Genomic DNA, 19,323 nt, shown 5'->3' on the forward strand with positions numbered 1-19,323 from the left:
GGAAGGTTTTTCCATATTTTTGCTAAATATTTATTACAAACACGATGTTGAAAATTTTTACTGTTACGAATATATGACATTGAAAAATTCCAAAGCTTGTTAGTGGACAGTAGGTATTCAGGTATTAATTCCTTAACATTCTTTGAAAGAGCACCTATGTACCTTGAATCCACCGAGTTTGTGGATAATTTGATTTAAAATGCCCATCACTACACTCCCATTTTTTTGTTATTGTTATGTAAATATAAGAAGGAAGACTTGCAAGCCTAAGTATTTCCCATAATTCTTAAGGTAGTGGTCTGTAATCTTTTGGGGTCATGGTTTTATTTCAAATCTGAAAACTGAACACTCTGCCCAGAAAACTGCGCGTGTGTGCACACACGGACACACGCACACGTACACACACACACACAGAGACACACACACAGACACACACGGACACACACACACGGACACACACACACAGAAAATGTAATTGGCTCCTTGACCCTGAAGTCCACTCATGGATCCTATTCTTAGCATCCTTTGGTTTAAGAAACCAGCCTTTAGGTAGAAATACTGGTTTCAGATTAAGGAAACACAGTAGGTCAGGTTTACTTTAGGAAATGGAAGAAAGTGTTCAGTAATATTTTACTTAGACTCAGTGAATTGAAAACTAAAACAAATTATTTTGAGTATTCTAAATAAAACAAATCAAATCAGACCTTGAATGTTTTACCACTTACGTACAATTTATTTTCAGTCGCAGTGACTTCTTAATTGTTTTTTTTCCTAGAACATCTTCCTAAGCTGCAGCCCAGACCATATTCATGTGCAAGGTACTGATATTTATTAACATAATATATGGCATCTTTCTCCCAAAATGTTGCGAAGCTCTGGCTTCCAAATCCTTAGTAGCTGCAAACCCATCAATGAAAACTTGCCGGATTTGCAGAAGACACGAACCAGCCTGACGGAATGAAGCAGACGTGCTCAGGACTCCTGTGCTCCAGTGGCTCAGAGACTGGGGGGCCCCCATGCTCCAGCCCCGGGTTCCCACTGGGGCCTTCCCTGCTGCTGCTACTGGTGCACCCCCACCTTCACTGGGCGGTGGGGGAGGGTGGGAAGAGACAGGAAAGATTGCACACATCTTACGTCGTCTTGAAGGCAAACAGGTCATTAGAAACTTGACTGAATGGCGTCACAAAATGAGCGCAGGGCCGGGGCCTTTTAAGTAGCAACGGAAGTCTCCCTCTGAGGAGTTGGAGGTAGATTAGAGCCCTTTGGGAGACGTCCTCACTGCTGTACAGAAGCCGTTCGCCCTTTATGTGTTGGTCCTCAGAGAGTTTAAACACGCATCTGTCTTTGCAGCTCAAGTCTGTCTCACCCAGGGAGGCTCCGCTTCGTTTTCAACGTGGTGGAGTTTCCGTCCTGCATGTCGGAGGGTGTGCGGAGAGGCGTGTGCACGGGCTGGCTGGCCTCGCTGGCTGAGTCCATTCTGCTTCCCGGTGGCGGGAAAGCCCGGGCCGCACAGGTACTGGGAGTGTCGCTCGGGATCATTAGTTATGTTCTTTGCCTGGACTTAGTGACATCTTGTATGTTTTGATACAGCACGCAGCTAAACCTCATTCAGGACCATGTGCATAGGGGACAATTTACAGTCCCTTCCATCCATAAGGATGATTGAAATTAAAAGAACAGCAACAAAAACTGCAGGCTGTATTGTGAAATCCTCTTTCTCTGTGATACTGAAGAAATGAACGAGTTATTTGTAGTGTTATCTAGTGACTGGTTTGGTTGCTGTAAGTTATCGGAGTTGAAAAGTTCATAGCCCTCAGGGGGGATTAAAACCTGGTATACACTTGAGCGGTGTAAGGGAAAACTGCTGCTGAAGTTGCCCTTTAACTTGGTATTTTCCTAGTCTGCTGTCTAGAACAGAGGTGGTGTGTGTGTGTGTGTCCCCGTGTCACCTTACCCCTCCGTACTCCTAGATTGGTTATGTAGCAACACAATATGGAGAACCTGAGAAAATTCCTTTTTTGGAAAGGAATATTAGAGTACTGACATAAAAGTATGATGTCACTTAATGAATATATAGAAATAGCAGGTGATCTCCAGAAAGTTAAAAAATACAAGTCTATCCATAACTTACCACAATACCAAATAGGGATGCCTTTCACGTGTTCTTTCTTTCCTCACGCCCTTTTCTTCTCCCTTCCTCCCCCACTTTAACAGATTTGTATTGACTGCCTAACATTCAGACAGCAGAGGTGCAGATAGAAAGGATACCACTTAAAACTGTAAATTTCACGGTGCTTAGCAGAACCATATTTTATTCGGAAGAGTAGAGAGTGTTAGCAGCGTGACCCACACAGGCCCTCCCCGACTGGTAGGACAGAGGTTTTCAGATGTTCCCACCCCTGGGGCGGTGGCCAGCCCCTCCTGTGGGTGTTCAGCCCGCCCAGTAAAACCCCAGCAGGAGCCCTGGCCTGATGGCCTGGCATGGCTGCCTCCTGCCCCCCTCTGGCTCCTTCCCTCTGATGTAAGGACAGGCTGGTCCAGGCCAGGCCTGCTCCTGGGGCTTGGATCCCAAGTGAGGGGCAGCCAGGGAGCAGAGCCCACCTGCAGCCTTTAAGGAGAGCTAGGGTACGTGTCTGGAGCTGGAGCCCTCTGAGGCTTCCTGCTTCCTGCAGGACCAGCTGGCTTGTCTCGTCTCAGTCGTCCTGAGGACACAGAGCTCCAGGTAGCAATCCTGCCATACCCGTCGTGTCCTGTCTGATTCTGCTTCCTGGCACTTGCCGTTACCCCTCATCGTTTGTGGGATATGTGTTTGTTGATAATGTATTTTTCTTTTCCACCGACCAGAATGTAAGTCCTGTGAAGACAAGGGTTGGGTTTTGCTCCTTTCTCTCCCTAGTGCTTGTCATGCTACCTTCAGTAAGATAGTGAAGTGAAAATCAAGTGAACAGGGCGAATGTGATTGCAGTCTCATTCCAAAACGAGAGCAGTCGTCTGACAGCTCTGCCAGTTCTTCACTTAACAGGGATCGTGTTCATCCTGTTGATGAACTTCATATGCTTTTCCTCGAATTAAAGGTTAAAATGGACCAGCATGGAATGTAGAGTGGATTCCTGTCATTCTTAACTCTTAGTGTCGCCATGTTGCAATCTGGCATATCTCACCAATTGTGCATATCGCAAAGCGAAATGAAGAGAAGTGTATTTTCAAATTGATTCCTTGTACGAATCCCTGCCTGGCACATGATTTAGGAGAAAAATCTTTTGAAATTTTAGCACAAAGGTCTTATCTGCATCACTTGTTCCTTTAGTTTTGCACAGAAACGAGTAACACTGGACCCAGAATAACAGATACAGCACAGTTCCCTAGCAAGGAGCAAGCCCTTACTTTCTCTTTCAGTTGCTTAATTTTCACTTGAAACTTTTCACCCTGTCTCGATGTTAATCTCATTGCCCCGTACGTGCAAACATGAAGCATCATATCTTCATTTTTTCGGATTTCTCCATCATATATACAGTGGGTTCATACTAGGAAGCAGATTGTATTCATGGGACTAGAAAAATAATTTGATGATTTCTCACCAATGTTCTACCGTAGGAATATCTTGCCTGTCATTTTTAAAACATCGTTGATTTTGATGAAAAATAATTTGCAAGGCAGACTTGTTTATTTCTCTGTAGTGACAAACCTGTCATGGTTTCTATAAGATTTAATGCTGCTATTTAATAACACTTCTTTGAGGGGAATTTACACTGATTTCTTCAGCAAGGATCATCTTGGTTATGTGCTTTTGTCTCGGTTTTCTTTCACACACGTGGCCATTGGTTTAATATTCCAGATACCCATCTCTCCTCGAACAACAAACTCTTTCCACTTACCAAGTGACCCCTCAGCCCCCATCATTATGGTGGGGCCGGGAACTGGCATCGCGCCCTTCATTGGCTTCCTGCAGCACAGGTACGTGCTTAGCGTGGCCACGGATCCCTGCTCATCCTGGGTGGAAATGTGTAACACAGAGCTGCTTTGTTTCTTCAGCGGTTTTTAGGATATTGGACTTCAGTTGTAAAACTTCTATTAAAAAAAAAGATTATCAGATGTGTGATAGCGTAACAACATAATTGTCACCACGGGAAAAGTAAACACAGATGTCTCCTGGAGAGCTTACGTTGTGCTGGGACTTCCTTTCACTGCAGCACTTTTTCTCCCCTGCTGCACCATCGTTTCTAGCGTGTGCAGCTGGGGACAGACTTCAGGCGTAGCTGTGTGCTGCAGTAATGTGCAGGCTGTTCCATCTGTAACTTAAGTGTTAGGTTGGTGCAAAAGTAATTGCGGTTTTTGCCATTTTTAACTTTTTGAACCACAATTACTTTTGCACCAACCTAATAGATAAACTCGGTGGTAATGGATCCACAGATCCAATTAGACCAAACGTTTCAAAGTTAAATCAGTAATTTTCAACAGAATGACAGTAACAGATGTAACGTTGTGTCAGGACAGAATGATTTGATACAAAATAAATAAATGAAATTGTACTTCTTTCACGGCTGGTGAAATAATGAAAGTTCTTATATACTATTCCCAGATGGTGTAGTTAACACCTTTTGTACGTAGTTTGTTTGTTGTTTTGTTTTAGTTTTTTCCTTAAAACAAAGGAGGGATGGCAGACACTCAGCGTGTCTCATGGGTGTGCCCATTTCTGACACCCCGCAGCAGACTGTCTTTTAAAGCCCTGTGCCACTTTTCCATTGCATGAATTGAGAATTAATTTTATTCCTAAAATTGCCATTAGTATTTAATGTAGAAATTGCCATTAGTATTTAATGTAGAAGTTAGTGTAGGTGTCACATGTGATACTTTGAATGGTCCTTGTAGCAGTGTCCTGTGGAGCTCGTACATGTCTGCAGCTCACAGGGACACATACGGTCATGTCTGCTGGCGTGGCCAAGGCTCCTGGCCAGGAACAAAGTGTTCATTCAGGAAATGAGCTTTCCGTGACAGCAGACGTGGATTTTACAGACCTATCTGGGTTGTTGGTGTTTCCTGGCTAAAGAGATTAGCGACACACATTGTTCTATGTCAAACATCTCAACTTTCTTTTCAACCTAGAGAGAAACTCCAAGAACAACACCCAGACAGACACTTTGGAGCGATGTGGTTGTTTTTTGGCTGCAGACATCGGGATAGGGATTATTTATTCAGGTACTCTACCTACAGTTCTAGTATTGTCAGACCCAACCGAGGGTTGCAGTCCTCTTTGCAGACTCCTTCACCTGCAAATTACAGACCTCCTACTGATCCATTGTCTGCTGTGTTTCAGAGAAGAGCTCAGACATTTCCATAAACGTGGAATCCTCACTCACCTGAAGGTTTCCTTCTCCAGAGACACTCCTGCGGGCGAGGAGGAAGCCCCAGTAAAGTATGTGCAAGACAGCCTCCGGCTGCACAGCCAGCAGGTGGCAGGGCTGCTCCTCCAGGAGCGGGGCCATATTTATGTGTGTGGGTAAGTGCCAGCTGGGCGGGGCAGTCGGGGATATGTGGTCAAGGACCAGGGCACCGAGTGGTGTCACCAATCCAGACACCTACGGATGAGATACTTCATTAAGGACAGGAATGGAAAGCAGGTTCTGAAATGACTGACATACCTTTAACAGCCAAGAAGTTGTCATGGAAACAGTGGTGAAAATTGCTGTATTGGGCCATGCTTTGTGCCATTTTAAATACATGGCTTTAAGCCTCTGAAGGTCACAATCTGTGCTGAGACACTAATCATTTAACTCGAAGTCTCAGGACTGGTTTTGTTGATCTGAGAATGTGTGATTGGTGCGGCTGACCTAGCTAAGGAAGGGTGCTGTGGTTTCGGCTTGAGAATGGATGCCAGAATCCTTTTTCTTCAAGGCGTAGTTTGTAAGGTCTGTGTTGGCATAGCCGGAGTCATTCTTATGTTAATTTTGTCTCCTTTCTGAGGCAAGGGCTGTTAGAGAAACCCAAAGTGGCCATAGAAAATAAAAATTTTAGGAACTTTTCTACTTAGTTTAATGGGACTTGAAAAAAATCTTGCTAATGAAAAAGGAGGTTTGAAATAAGAAATTACTCTTTGTTATCCTGACACATCCCTGACATTTCACACATTTCTCTAAGTAACCAAGTCAGATTTGTTTTGTTTTGTTTGTTTGTTTGTTTGTTTTTTACACTATGATACAGAAAAAGAAATGCAGGCATAGTGAATTAGGATACATGTAAATATAATTGAATTGAGTCTCATAAAACAAAACTTTTTCTGTTTATTTTTATGACCCATTCTGGTAACTTCTGTTTCAATTGTTTAATTTTGAGAAAAGCTAGCTTTGGCTACCAGTTGATTTCATGACCCATTAATGGGTTTTTCACGCAGTTGAAAAGCACGGCTTTAGGTCGATGCTGGACAGAGATTCTGGATTTGTGTTCATTTACATTCAGCTTTTAATTAAGTACTTGATCTTCTTTTTGTCTGTGGAGGACGGTCAGTGATCAAATACAGTGGAGTTGGGGTGCACCTTTAAATAATAGAGGCAGAACCCATGGTTCAGGTACAGGAGCCGCTGAGCATCGAGAATGGGGAGAGCATCTTAACGTCTTACGACGAGAACCCAGACGTAGTCCTTCCCGACCGCTGGTGCTTCCCTTTTTACATCTGTGGGGGACATGATAGAGTTCATACTGTGGTCAGTGCTGAGGGCCCCGGATGACACCCCACAGCCTTTGTCAGGGACCAGCCCCCGGGACGCAGGGCCAAGCAGAGCAGACAGAGCCATGGAAGGAGTGAACTTGACCCTAAGCCCAGGGGACAGTACATGCCAGCGATAGACAAGTCAGAAGAAGACGGGACCAGTACTGTGGCACCCGGCGGCCACTGGTGGTGACCTGGGCTGAGGGGTAGAAGCCGTGTTGGCATGGGGGCGGGGGTGTGGATGAGGAAGGTGAGCAGCCACTGCAGGCAGCTTTTTAAAGAAACTGCCAGGAGGGGCAGGGCAGGCTCCGTGCCTGCTGTGTGAGGGTCCTGGCCGACACGTGTTCATTCAGCAAACGTTCCAGTGCTTCATGAGTGCCTGGTGCTGGTCCGGGGTGAGGGAGACAGAGATAAGTGAGGTGCGCCCCTCCCCCTACACGTGTGCTCCCTGGCGGCACAGCCACAGCCGCAGGTGCTGACAATGCAGCTAGTGCCATTCCTGGGCCTGCTGGGGCTCCGGGGAGGGTACTACCCTTCCTGCCGGTGAAAAGAGCTGAGACGGCACAGCACGTGGGGAAGGGAAGGGCCAGGCATGCAGAAGTTCTGAGTAACCTGTCTGTTAATCTGTGTGTGCTTGCGCAAGCACAGGAAGGCTTAGACGGGTCCCACTGTGCGCCATGACAAGGGGGAGGGGGTGACAGGTAACAGGAGCCACCCCCAAGGTCCTTGGACACTTAAGAGCTGGGCCGCTCCTGGGAAGTGGACGCCTTAGAGGACTGTAAGCTGTGAGCTGTGTGGTCGGCTGTGCCTGTTAGAATGGTCACCGGTGAAGGCCGCTGTCGAGGGGCAGAGTGACAGGTGCCTGGGGCTCCAAGACCTGTTGGGACACTTTCCAGAGAAATGGAGGGAGGGCTACGTGGAGGGAAGGGGAATTAGATTCGTGAATTAAAGAGGATTCGTAAAAAACGTCTCTCTTAAACATTGATATTATTTTTTTCCTAGCGATGCTAAGAATATGGCCAAGGATGTAAATGATGCCCTTGCAGAAATAATAAGCCAAGAGGCTGGAGTTGATAAACTAGAGGCAATGAAGACGTTGGCTGCTTTAAAAGAAGAAAAACGCTATCTTCAGGATATTTGGTCGTAAAATCAGAAAATGGAGAGGATTACGTTTTTTGGTTGAAAGTACTAAAAGACAACTTGATTGAAGCCTGAGACTTTCAATTTTAACTTTATTTGGAGGCAGTGGGATGGGCAGTGGAGCACTTAACAATGCAGCAAACTTCTGGCTTGGATGGCAGCACACGCCCTGGCTTGCAGGCCCCCTGAGCGGCCGGCCCTCACTCCCCCAGCGCATCCGGGGGCCAGGGGCCGCCTTGCGGCCTGGGGACTTCAGAGACCTCAGGGTTCGCAGGGTGTCCGTCTGCACATGGGAGGCCGCCTGGCACTTAGGTGGGCACTGGCGTCCCCTGGGTAGTTAAATCTTGTGATTTTTTTTTAATGTGAAGGTTTTTTCAATGTGAAAATAATTTATTCTTATATGAAAAATGCCACAAAGAGTATTTATATTAATGTATTAAAATGGCACATGTGTAATCAGCATATCTGATTACATGTGTATGTAACTATATCAAATGGTTGTTTATTACCAAAACTATATTTCTGATAAAAAAGTATTTTAAGGTAATGCATATAGAGATTTTCTTTTTTTAGGATGCTAGAAATGTGAAATATATTTTGAAATCCTATTTTGACATATGATTTATCACAATTACTTGTTTTTAATAGCAAAGTTCCAGAATGTAGGAGCATTTGCATTCAATTTACAGATGTGAGCAAACACACACTTTAGTAAAACTGTAGCTTTTTTCTTCTGCACCCCCCCCCCCCCCCCCCCCCCGGAATCTTCATTTCTGTTCCTTTTGGAGCTCCTGCCTCCTGCCCTGTGAGGACACAGCAAGGCGGTGGCCGTCTATACCCCGGAGGCGGCCCTCACCAGGACGCGGCCTGGCCGGCATCCTGGCCTTGGGCCTCCAGAACTGGGAGAAGTGAATGTGTTGTTTATAAGCACCCAGCATCTGGTACTTTGTTATCGCAGCCCGAGAGGACTGAGACAGTACAGTCCTCGGTGTCGGTGACAAATTCTCTCCTAAAATTTGTCAAAACAAAACTAAGTGTAAAGGGATTGAATACCTTTTCTCCTAAGCGCTAGTATATATTGTTTTGGGTGTTTTTTTTTTTGAGATTGGCATTTAGAAAACAAATCTCTATGTGGCAAAGGCCGACCCCCTGAGCTGGGGGTCGCATCCAGCAAACTCTTAGAAAAAGATCTGAAGGTTCATCTTAAGGTTTGATAAGGCTTTATGGCTCTCTGTTCCATTCTCTAATCTCATTTTGCTTTTATAATAGAAGCAAACCTAAATAAATAAATAAATAACGCCATATGAAAACATCTGCATGTGACCTGAAAACAGATCCAAAAAGAGAAAGTGACAATCACAGTGGGTGCTGGCACCTGGCCTGAGCCGTCTTGTTTATGCACCACAGCCAGGTTATTTCTGTCAGGTGCTGTTAGATACCAAGTTTCAGGTGGGTAGAGATCGACAGATGATAGCATAGATCTCAGCCCAGATTCTGCCACACGGGCAGATACTTATTAAAAATGTCTCAGCAGCCAGGCCCAAGGCAGCTCCTACCACCTGTCCTGAGAGGCTCCAGCTGTCTCTAGGTGGGCCAGCCTCGTCCTGCATGAAAATCTAATTCAAAGTGGTTGTGAGTGTGTCAGGGACAGGATTTTGTTCCTCTTGTCAACTTGAGCTGCCTTCCGACCCAGTGGTGGACGTGGTGCTGTTACATTTTAGGGTTAAGCCTCAGGCGCTACTGTAAGGATCTTATGTGTGTGTGTGGTGGTGGGGGGTTACCCATAATCAGTGGTGAGATTAACAGCAGAGTTCGTGGCTGTCGCAATGTGGCTTTCCTCGTTAGAATGCTAACTCACCAACATACGTGCTGAAGGATTCTAAACTGAATTAGACACCGTAACACGGGATCACTGCTTAGTCATAAACTGTCAGATAAAGTATGAGATTTGAACTTCACAGTTAGCAAACTAGATGATGTATGTGCTGCACCCAGCAAACAGCACCCACACTGGTTCCAGTTGTACTTGAAACCTTTTTTTTTAAATTGACCATGAAAACTCAAGAAACGGCATAAGTTATGGCATTGTCCTCCGACCCTGATAGAATTGAAAATCAACCACAAAAGCAGCCCACAAAGACCACAGCGAAGAACTGTACATGCCAATGACTCGTGGCATCAGGAGGAAATGAAAGTGGACTGCGGAATATTTGGGGCTGGTTTACGGTGCTGGAGGTGCCGTGGGATGCAGCCCCAGTACCCAGCGGGCTCATTCACCACACAGGTACTGAGCGCCCCTTCAAGTGCAGTGGACGCAGCAATGGGCAGGAAGCGCCTCCTTCTTGGGGAGCTGAGCTTCCTGCATTGAGGGAGACGAATAAAACAGTTCCGTGAAGTCAGTGCTGAAGGCTAGGAGGAAGGGCCCGTCCAAAGGGGATTTGGTGTGCGGTGTTGAAGGGGCTGGGCAGCCACAGACGCACACTAGTGAGGGAGCGTCACCTGAGAAGGGAGGTGGGGCAGCTGCCGGTGAGGACTTCCTGGGGCAGAGGACAGGAAAGAAATGGGGAGGTGGAAGAGGCCTTGCCTGAGGCCATCCTAGATTTGGGGTTTTCCTCTGAATAATGTCCTTTGACTAGCTTACATCTGTTGTGGGCGAGGCATGGAGGAGTGTGTAGACATCAGCTATAATTCTGTAAGGAAATTTGGCCCTTCTCCCAATTTATGTATTTTTTATCAGCATGGGCTCCTGGGTATTGAATGCTTTGGATTATAATACAGTTCCACATTAATTTTTCCTTGTTGCTCACATTGTTCTGTGGCTATCGCGCTGCCTTTCAGGGTGACTCCTGTGTCCCTTTGACTTGCCTCCTGTCTGGAGCACATCTTATTTTCTGGCACCCCTAGATGCCCCAGGGTCATCTGCGTGTTCTCTGCCCCAGTGGGTGGGAACCCACCCACCACGCCTCCAAAGAGCCCTAACTCCTTGTATTGGAGGACCCGGACAGCCGCTGCTCTCTTCCATCCCTCTAATTTTGCCTTTTCTAGACTGTGATAGGGGCAGAATGATACAACAGGTGGCTTTGGGGTGACTCTTCTTTCATTTAGCAAAATGTCTTTAAGATCCGTCGTCCCTGTGGTTGTGTGAGTTGGTAGCTGGTCCCTTTTCACTGCTAAGTAATATTATTTTGTGTGGTACACGACTGTTTGTTCATTCACCTATTGGAGGTAATCTGGGTTTCTTCCAGTTTTGTGCAGTTATGATTAGGTTGTAAACATTTGCGTGTAGATTTCTACATGAACATAAATTTTCAGTTCACTTGGATAAATACCTAGCCGTAGGATTTCTGGGTCGTACACTAAGTTTTTCTTTTCCCTTATTAAAAAAAAAAAAAGAAAAGAAAAAGAACAAGAAATTCTAAGACTCTGGCAACTGTTCCAAAGTGGCTTTCTCCATAATTTCTGTGTACTGATCTTCAAGGAACAATTTTCAAGCTTGAATGTCACAATATTATTTTTAGGATGGATTCTGGCTATTTGTAAATATTTTTATATCTGATTTGCTTGATTTAAAATTTCACACCAGAGAAAACGATGGCTGAGAAAAAAGAGTAATCACATCCTGCCGAGGACAAAATCTGAGAAGCGCCTCTTGTGTCCGCGTTACCTGTCAGGTCGCAGGGCAGGTCGGGGGTTCGTGCAGACGTGCCAGCGTGAGCCTTGTGTGTGCAGAGCTTCCTCACGAGCGGGTCCTGTCACAGGGTCACACCTGTATTCAAAGCAGCATTCGCCTATGAAGGGGAACCGAAAGGAACCAATAATTGTTCTCCAAATGTTAAAAGTCACCAGGAACATACCGATCAGGTGGTCACACAATACAGAATCGAACTATAATAACTCAAGTCCTGTTTCTTTGTGTTTATCATCTTGGCCCTCATTTTACATTCCTAAGTTCCCGTTTAAATGCTGTATTAATCTTTTTTACTCTAATGTTACGGAAACTTTCACTGTTTCTTTCCTGCCATTATCACATGTCTCATGATGTAGTTACTAAAAATAATTTTGTCCCACGGAGGAGGTGGAGTTAAACCACAACCTGCTGGGGTGTCACGTGTTGGGGGGGCCAGGGCTGACCCCAGAGTGGCCTCAGACAGAGGACGCAGCCCAGGTCACCTGTGACGAGCATTGTCCAGAGGGAAGCGCTTTGTGTCATTCAGAAGGAATTTCATTAAAAAGCAATGAAAGAAAAACATGCTTCAATTTTGCCGTTTTTAAAATGTGCTCTACTATGAAGATACGGAAGTTGGAATACAGAATGCTTAGTATGCGACTGTCATTCCTTTGCTTTCACTATTTCTGTTACTTGAAAAAGTGCTCTTTCTTCATTGGTTAGTGTCTTACACAGCCTCAGAGTGACTGAGGGTGAGTGGTGGTTACTGAAGAGGCTCTTTAGTTCTGCTGTCATGTGTTAGTCAGGAAATGGCGGGGAACTGGGTCAGGAAGGTTTTATTCCCTTTACAGTGTGGCCTGTGGGAGGCACCAGCTCTGATGGAGCTGTCTGCCAGCCCTGACAGTCGCGGGAGAAGATGGGCTTGCTCCCAGCTACACGTGCACCTCCCCGAATTCCCCATGGGCCACATAAACTAGCACCCGCTTTGTAAGATCCTAAGCCCTGTGCAGCCAGTGTCATCACGCCATTCCTTTACCCAGTTACTACAAAGCAGAGTGTCCGGTGTCGTTAAAATCACATCAAATTGAAGAGAAAATGCAGAATGGTACTTCCATTTGTATGCGTTGTAATACATGCTAATTTCTGAACATTCACCTTTTGTAACTTCAAAGCTGATCTTTATTATAAATAGTACAATATAAGCCAAGGACAAGAGTGATATTCATAAAAGACATCATTTCTTCCCTCCAACAGTGGGTGACAAACGTGGCTTAAAAAAAGGCCAGGAGACGTCCCGGGTATCTGCAGCTTCAAGTTCTACTCACAAGAACCACATTTTCCGTCTCTGTTTTCTGAAAAGGCAGCGGACAGCCCTTCACTCTGCCCGTGCGAGACAGCAGACACTATGCATAGTGGTTCTTTAGCGATCAGTCATGAAGTTAGTGGTGTGTATGGTGCGACACTTCTAATTCTTTTTCTCTGAAAAAACTTCCGACAGCATTTTGAGTTCGAGACTAGTTAAACACGGGTGAAGCTTAATGATACACACGCCTCTTGGCCTGTTTCCCTTCACACGGCAAGAACTCGGACTGGCAGACTTTGTGAAAGCCTGTGTCATGTCATCTGCCTTTGAGGAAATAGGACACCTTTATCAATATTAGCAACTGGGAAGGTGTTTCCACCTAAACACAGGCATTTTGACAATGATACATAGATGGCACCTGTAAAATGCTAGAGCTATGCCTCATAACAAAACAAGGATTGGATTTCAGAAGACCGTGTGACGTATGGCAAGGTCATTTGATTGGTTTTTAGTGCCCCTGCCAAGTGCCATTCCACTGCATGGTTCCAGAACACATCCATCTCCTTGGTCCTTGATTCAACAGCAGTTAACTCAGCACCTTTCAGCAGCCTATATTCACTTGCCAAAGGTTAACAGGTAAAGGAAGAGTTCAGAAAAGGTCTAAATCATGTTCCTATTTTTCCAGATGCATGACGAACAAAAGACCATGAGTCCATTGTAAGAGCCGTTTAAATTCCTCCTTTATTTCAGAACGTAGCTATGGGTTGTTAAGATTTTTTTCCACTTCAGTATTTTCAAGGGGAAGTGAGGTGGTTGTCTTTTCTTTGTAAGAAGTTTCTCAGTGACATGTCAGCTGCCATCACAAGACCTACAGCAGGGGGACTTTGCCACGTACACGATGGAGCTCTCATTTGCACCCTCATTAGTAACTGCAGAGAAATAAGCTGGAATTGTAGGAGGTTATTGCTCACCTCCGTTTTTCCTTCTTAATGGTCCAAAGGGACTGACCAGGCAAGGTTTCATTTGCAGCTGGACTAGAAAACTCCAGAGGGGGAATGTGACTTGATAATAAGATCTGGAAACATGCTGCCACGTGGGGCCCGTTAGCGATTCACTGATGTATTTTTGTAATTTTAGACCCGCACTTGTTGCCATTCTAGGGCACACAGTTGTTGAATATTAAACCTGAAAGATCAAGGGCAAAATGGAGGGAGAGAACTGCTTGCCCACGAATCTGCAATTCCACTTGCTGGCTAACTGAAGGATTAATAGCCAAAACTCAAACTGGTCCTCAAAAAGCACTAACACCTCAGTTCTTGTAAAGTGGTCCCGACGGTGCCAGCGTGGGGCCCAGGTTCCCACTTCAGGGTGCCCAAGCTGACCAGAGCTGAATCCCAGTTGGGCTCAAGCAGTATTAGAGCACCGCGTCTCCCATTCTGTGTGATCAGTGACTGGCACGTGTGGGAGAGCAGCCACAGCACAGAGTACCGCTAAGCATGCCTTTCACCAGAGGCCAGAGGTGGAGCCCACGCCCCAGGACGGTCAGCCTTGGGGGAGAAAGGCTAAGTTTCTACGAAGCCTCAGCAAGTAGGGCAGCCTACGTTAGCTAGTTTCTGGAGTTTGGTCAAAGACGGCTCTCAGAAGAAAGGAATTTTCTGCAGTTTATCAGCTGTTTGAGCATTTCAGATTTAGCGAGAAAGGCTGAGAAGACATAGCTGTGGGCCTAAGATATTAAGGCAAATAAAAATAAAACCACCCATGAGGTCATATCAATGGGTGTCTCTGAAACAGGCACTGGGCCTGCACTCCAGGACAGGGCAGCACGCCAGCATCGGAAGGGGGCTGCACATTCCACCCACGGCAACAAGGACTAGTGTCTAGAGACTGGTGAAGCGAGAGTACAAGGAGGGGAACTCACGTTCCCATGTCGCCCTCCCTGCTCAGTTTACAGCAAGGGCCTTAATCTAATGATGGCCATGCGGGCTCCCTCCCAGCCCCAGGGAGGAACCCTCCACTCTCAGTGCTGGGGCTGTGGGAAAGAACTGGCTCTGTGACCTTTCCCAGCCCCTCGGCATTGCTTGGCTGGGAAAGCTCCGTGTTCAGAGTGAAGAGTCTCCTGAGATTGGAGAGATTTGGGCAGAGCAGCCTAGGAGAAGGGGAGCAGCTGCAGGAGGGAGGACGTTATTGGGAGGCTCAGCTACAAAGCTGTGAACTGTGCATTTTCAGTGTAATGTACATGTTTATTCATCCATCCATCCTCTATCATCCATCTACTCATTTATGCATCACCCATCCATCCATCCATCCATCCACTCATTCATCTACCATCCACCCATCCATTCATCTATCATTCCATCTATCCATCCATCACCCATCCAGGCATTCATCCATCCATCCACCCATCCATCATTCATTGATCTATTCATCATTTTTCCATCATCCATCTATCCATTTATCCATCCATCTATCCATCTATCCATCACCCACCCATCATCCATCCATCCATCATTTTTCCATCATTCATCCATCCATCTACCCCCCCACCCCCCCAACAAATGTTCATTGAGCACTGCTACAAGCCAATTTCTTGTTCAAAGAACTCAGAAATTTGCTTGTACCTCCTGAAAAAGATGCTACACTTTCATGCTTCTGTGCCTTTAAAAATGCTGTACCTGGTGTTTGGAATGACCCTCCCATGTGCCATCCCTGCTTGTGGATTTGGCCAACTCCTATCTGTCAATCAACACAGCTCAGAGGCAACCTGCTCAGTGTAGCTGCCATGATTCCAGCTCAGTTGGTCCTTGGCTCATGTAACCACTGCATCTTGTCACCACTCCCATAGCTGGTGACCATGCTGGGTTGGCATTATTCACAGGATGCTTTCTCACTGAACTCTTAGGTTCCTTCTAACCTAGACCATATCACTGCATCTTTCTTTACCTTGAGGATAGCGCCCAGTGGACTATCCAAAAACGTTTGCTGATAAGTTGAGTGAAGGAAGATCAATAACCAGCTGCTTGTTTTGCAGTTGGTTCAACAATCACTGGCAGGCATTTCTAGTGTGTGCCAGGCCTATGCGGGAGCTGAGGGCACTGCAGTGAGTGAGTGAGACTATCCCAGCGTCCCTGCCCTCCTGGAGCTTTCACTCTGACCCAAGTCAAATGCAGCACACGCAGCTGTAGACAGCACTTGGGATGGCCAGAGGCATCAGGTTAAAGATCCTCTGGCTGTGAGAACATCAGGTAGCAGTGATGAAGGTGACAGGGCTGCACCCAGAGCTGTGGCAGGAGGAACGCAGAGGATAGAGCCCTGGGGCTGTGGCAGCAGAAGAGGCCCTGCCCAGGAGGACACGGGCTCTCCTGCTGGTAATATTACCCTGCAGGTGTCTGGAATCTGGGGGGCTGAAAGCCCAGCCTCCAGACAAGTGGAAATTAATTGCTAAGAGACGAAGAGACAACTGAAAAGGAACACCAAGCAGAGCAGCTTTTCAGAGGGAGCGAGCGGAAAACGGAAAATGGACGAGGCATTTGAAGTTCTCCGATTTACCTCAATATTGGAAGCAGTTATTTCCTCAGCTTTTAGAATTTAGCCCCGAGGGCAATGCAATTGGAAACGACAGCAGGATCCTGTAATGTTGACTTTGAACCTCACACGTGGGAATGGCTTGGACTGGATTCTGTTACAAGTGCCCACATAAACCTCTGGGGTGCCCTCACAGGGCTCCTATTTCAAACCGAGTATCTGCTCCACACCCCAAAGCTGCTTTGTGTGGGGGAATTGGTGGTGAACCAGGAATCACAGATTGAGGGTGGGGACCTGTAGGTGAGATCACTTACAAATTGGTGTAAGTATTCATTGAACAATGGACTGGGATACATAGTGTTTGAAATGACACAGGAAGACTGTATGCGTCAGCTTCCCGGTGTACGGTCTTTCCGTGCTCATGATTATAAAAAGATGGTGAACAGCACACTTAGGACTTTTATTTGTAGAGACATCAGGGACATAAAACCCCCACATTGCAGGGCTGGTGCCAGGTGGGGTCTCGGCTATCTCCACATGTCATGAAATCCCTTGGCAAACTTTGTCCTTTTTCTGTATGTTCACTTTGCTGCCTATGATACAGGCTGTGATTTTCCTGCTGCTTCTTGTGGGTTATACAGCTTGAACTAATATCATAGACAGAAGGGGGAAACAAATAGCAAATGTTCTCTTGAGACAGAAAATGCATGATACTGTTTCTGACAATTGTCAAGTTCTGGGCAAATGGCAGCCTTCTTATTTTGGTTTTGTGACTTTTGTCAGCTATCAAATTGATTCCTCCTTACTTTCTTACATACCTTTGTGGACCCTGAGAAGAAAGATTCATCTGATGTGATGTGGGCCTGGCGTTTTCTTTGTGGGAAGGATTTTTAACTACAAGTTCAGTTTATTTAATAGATATTGGGGTATTCAGGTCATCTGTTTCTTTTTGAGTGAGACTTGGTGGGTTGTACATTTTAAGGAACTTGTCTATTTTATCTAAGTTATAAAATGGTTTCTCCCTCTCTTTTTAATGATTAGTCTGTCTAGATAGCAGTTTATCCATTTTATTTATATTCTCAAAGAAACAAGATTTAGTTGCATTGGTTTTCTCTATTGTGTTTCTGTAATCTGTCATTAACTTCTATTCTTAACTTTATTCTTTCCTATCTTCCACTTGCTTTGGGTTTAACTTAGTCTTTTTTTTTTTTTTTTTTTAATTTTATTTCTTAAGATGGACGCTTAAATAATAGATTTGAGATTTTTCTTCTCTTATAAATGTTAATGTTATAAATTTTCTTCTAATCATGGCTTCAGCTACACATTACAAGTTTGAATTTTAATTTTAATATGTTATTATTTCCTTTTCATTTATCTGAAAATACTGTCTAATACCCCTTTGTCATTTCTTCTTTGACTGATACGTTACTTGGAAGTGTGTTTAGTTTGTAAATTTGCAGATTTTTATTTTAACTCCTTGTGATTGAAGAACATACCCTGTATGATGAAAATCCCTTCTCATTTTTGGAGACTTGTTTTATTACCTATTACCTATAATATGGCCTATCTTGCTTCTGTTCCATGTTCACTTTAAAAGCATGTGCATGGGTGGAGAATTCTGTAACTGTCAGTGAGGCCACGTTGTTTTTATAGTGTACGAGTCTTCTCTATCCGTACTGATTTTCTGTCTGCGCCGTCTGTCAATATTTGACAAGAGGGTGGGAAGTCTCCAGTTATAATTGTGGGTTTATCTCTTTATCCTTTAGTGTCAACCCAGTTTCAATATGTTAATACATATTGAAAATGCATGTACTTTACTATTAGGTGTAAGCATTTCGGATTATGTGCTTTTCATTAATTGACCTTTTCTCATGAAACTGCTGTTTGTCTCCCTGGTAATATTCTTTTTTCTCAAATCTACTTTGACATTAACATAGCTTTCTTTCGGAAACCGTTTTCATGGTATAACTTTTCCTACCGTTTAATGTACCTGTGTCTGCACTATGAAAGCTCCTTTTCTTATAGTATAAACTTGGGTCTTATTATTTTATCTAATCTGATAACCTCTGCCTTTTATTTGGAGTATGTAGGCCATTTACAAATCATGTAATTATGCATCCAGTTTGGCTTTTATCTACCATCACGCTATTTGTTTTGATCACTGCAAAGACCTCATCAGTGGTTGGTGTAAGTGTGATGGGTCTGCAACTCAAGTCTGCGCCTGTCAATCAAGGCACCCTTTCCGTGGCAGTTAGTGTTCTGGAAACACCATGGAACCGGCCATGTGTTTTTTATTCTAATTTTGACCCAGGTGGGGGCAGAGAATTTTATCAATATGAAAATAATATATACATTTTCAGCATTTAGAGAGAGTAAAATTCCTATGTCAGAAATTTATTTTTTGAGGCCGTATTTGGCAAAATGCAGCCATAGTTTTATCAATTGTTGTGGTTTATATGGTCCTTAGAGTATGGCTCTATAGAAAACCACTGTTTAAAACTTGAATTTAGTTTATTTCTAAAACGATGGTTTATTCACTATGTTTATTTGATCTTAAGAATAAAAGTTTTTCCTTTAATGATTTTAGCAATACTGTGTTAAGTTTTTTGGTTATGTGCTTTTATATAGAAAAAGGGAGTCCCTCACTTTCTTTAAAAGATACTTATTTAGGAGAAGGGAGTGCCCTCATGCCTCAGGCTTTTCATAGAGCCCCATCACATCTGCTGCATGCGAGCTCAAAGCCCAGTGCTCTCAGCTCCATCACATCTGCTGCATGCGAGCTCAAAGCCCAGTGCTCTCAGCTCCATCACATCTGCTGCATGCGAGCTCAAAGCCCAGTGCTCTCAGCTCCATCACATCTGCTGCATGCAAGCTCAAAGCCCAGTGCTCTCAGCTCCATCACATCTGCTGCATGCAAGCTCAAAGCCCAGTGCTCTCAGCTCCATCACATCTGCTACATGCAAGCTCAAAGCCCAGTGCTCTCAGCTC

General features: G+C 44.9%; 1 protein-coding gene across 2 annotated transcripts in view; it reads left to right on the forward strand.

Annotated features, from left to right (window-relative positions):
* MTRR (5-methyltetrahydrofolate-homocysteine methyltransferase reductase) overlaps nt 1-18,385 on the forward strand; it is a 38,187-nt gene extending 19,802 nt beyond the window's left edge. For both annotated transcript variants that reach the window (XM_074329095.2, XM_088796427.1), the window contains exons 10-15: nt 776-818; nt 1,351-1,513; nt 3,836-3,954; nt 5,104-5,196; nt 5,315-5,497; nt 7,706-18,385. In XM_074329095.2, coding sequence (XP_074185196.2) covers nt 776-818; nt 1,351-1,513; nt 3,836-3,954; nt 5,104-5,196; nt 5,315-5,497; nt 7,706-7,850 — 746 coding nt within the window. In that variant the 3' untranslated portion in view covers nt 7,851-18,385. The remainder of the gene's footprint in view (nt 1-775; nt 819-1,350; nt 1,514-3,835; nt 3,955-5,103; nt 5,197-5,314; nt 5,498-7,705) is intronic.
* Nucleotides 18,386-19,323: the final 938 nt, after the last annotated feature.

The sequence above is a fragment of the Rhinolophus sinicus genome, chromosome 3 (assembly GCF_057876585.1).
Source record: "Rhinolophus sinicus isolate RSI-liver-muscle chromosome 3, RSI-T2T, whole genome shotgun sequence".
Classification (NCBI taxonomy): Eukaryota; Metazoa; Chordata; class Mammalia; order Chiroptera; family Rhinolophidae; genus Rhinolophus; species Rhinolophus sinicus.